Consider the following 2,181-nt stretch of genomic DNA (forward strand, 5'->3'; position numbering starts at 1 on the left):
TATGCTATAAAAGCAAGTCAACTGAAAGTATTCTTTATATATCTTGTCAACGTCCGTTGGTTGGTGAAAGTGTTTGTATCCAAACAGCCAAGAAATACGCCTCTTTGTCCTTGTGTGAAGTAGAAGTCATCCGTAAGTAGCTTCGTGTTCGTTTTCTTTCTTCTTTGTTATAAAATTTACTGATTTTCCAGACCTGTTAACTCTATAATCTCTCTGCTGCTATTGACAGAACAAACAGCACTGTGTAGTGTTTATGCATTTTCTAGTTTCAAATGATGTGAATCTGTTTGTAGCTCCCTGCTCTAATCACCGCACCTTTATTATAGATATATTCATGTTTATAGCTTCATTAGGTGTTACACTCAGTGCATCTATGACGTGTGTCTCGTTGATAATCGCAATGATTTTGTTCTATTTGTATGTATTTCCATAGGCTGGATCAATTCATTTGTACTCGATCTAATTTACACTATGAATCCCTATTCTACATCCGATAGCCCTGCTGAAAACATATCTAGAGCTGTGAGTAACCAATTATTTTCTCCTCCCCTCCTCTCTCTCTCTCTCTCTCTCTCTCTCTCTCTCTCTCTCTCTCCTTATGTGTGTGTTATATAGAACATGATCAAAACATCAACTAAGTTATGAAATCAATACTTTTAGGAGCAAGTATTATTTAATTGTTTTAAAAGATAACTGACTTTAAAGTTTCGCCTAATCGGCTTCAAGAATATAAATGAAGAAAATATTCTAGAAACTAGAAAATCCTTACTATTTTAAGATGACTTTATTTGGTTTATACAGCATACCTATGTGTATTTTGATGTCAGTATGGTATCGATGGTCTTGGGGACTTCGTAGAAGTTAGCAAACATGTTGGCACATATATTTTCAATGCCCTGAAAATCCTGGCGTTGTCGGAGCATTATATAGAGCTGACACACTTTTACTACTGTGCAATTTTAATTTTTAAAAATGCTGATAGATTTTGTAAAAATTACATCCGTAATATTCCCCGCCATGTGGAGGCGCAATGGCCCAGTGGTTAGGGCAGCGGACTCGCGGTCATAGGATCGCGGTTTCGATTCCCAGATCGGGCGTTGTGAATGTTTACTGAGCGAGAACACCTAAAGCTCCACAAGGCTCCGGCAGGGGGTGGTGGCGGACCCTGCTGTACTCTTTCACCACAACTTTCTTTCACTCTTACTTCCTGTTTCTGTTGTGCCTGTAATTCAAAGGGCCAGCCTTGTCACTCTGTGTCACGCTGAATATCCCCGAGAACTACGTTAAGGGTACACGTGTCTGTGGAGTGCTCAGCCACTTGCACGTTAATTTCACGAGCAGGCTGTTCCGTTGATCGGATCAACTGGAACCCTCGACGTCGTAAGCGACGGAGTGCCAAAAACACATTCCCCGCCAAACATGAGCTTTTTCTATTAACAAAAGTCCTCATAGTCATGTATTGCCTTGATATTTCTCTTAATTCTCAATAATACACAGTGGCTGCCGTGTTTGACACAAATTTAATATTTAAGAAAGAACCTTAACTACTACGAAGTAGGGTAGAAAGAGCTCTGGAAAACACAAAAATCGGGAAAATATCTGGTCTAGTTGCAGTGCCGATTGAATTGATCAAGGGTGCAGGAGAAAATAGCATAACAATACTCCACAACATCTGCGGATAGTGAGTTAGATGGTGTACAGGTGTTGGGGGGAGGGCAGTTAAAGGTAGAAGGGTAGTCCGAAGACAGACAGGTGTTGTAGAGAATGACCGGTTGAGCGGAAGCGGTGCGAGACCGGGATGTCATTGCTGGGTCTGATGTCTCGGAGATACTCAGTGAACCAGTCGGCCAAGATGCGTCCCGTTTGACCAATGTACAGGGAAGGACAGAAAGAGCAAGAGACGCAATAGATGCAGAGAGAAAGAGAACAAGAGATATTGGAGGTGCAGGTAAAGGAGTCAGTGGTATGATAGGGGTGGTGGTGGGCGCCCATGAGAAGGGTGGTGCTGGAGAGGTAGCGGCAAGCGCGACAGCGAGGGCGAGAGCAAGGAAAAAAGCCAGCTTGAGTATCATGGACGAGAAAGAAATACGCACACACAGACACACACATATGGATAGATAGATATACCCATTCACACATACATACATACATACGTGTATATATATATATATATATATATAT

The 2,181-nt window shown here is 41.6% G+C and overlaps 1 protein-coding gene across 1 annotated transcript in view; it reads left to right on the forward strand.

Moving 5' to 3' along the window:
* The first annotated feature begins 462 nt into the window (after positions 1-462).
* LOC128249170 (uncharacterized) overlaps positions 463-2,181 on the forward strand; it is a 9,513-nt gene continuing 7,794 nt past the window's right edge. Inside the window, exon 1 of the mRNA XM_052972026.1 lies at positions 463-522. Coding sequence (XP_052827986.1) covers positions 472-522 — 51 coding nt within the window. The 5' untranslated portion in view covers positions 463-471. The remainder of the gene's footprint in view (positions 523-2,181) is intronic.

Source organism: Octopus bimaculoides, chromosome 12 (assembly GCF_001194135.2).
Source record: "Octopus bimaculoides isolate UCB-OBI-ISO-001 chromosome 12, ASM119413v2, whole genome shotgun sequence".
Lineage (NCBI taxonomy): Eukaryota > Metazoa > Mollusca > Cephalopoda > Octopoda > Octopodidae > Octopus > Octopus bimaculoides.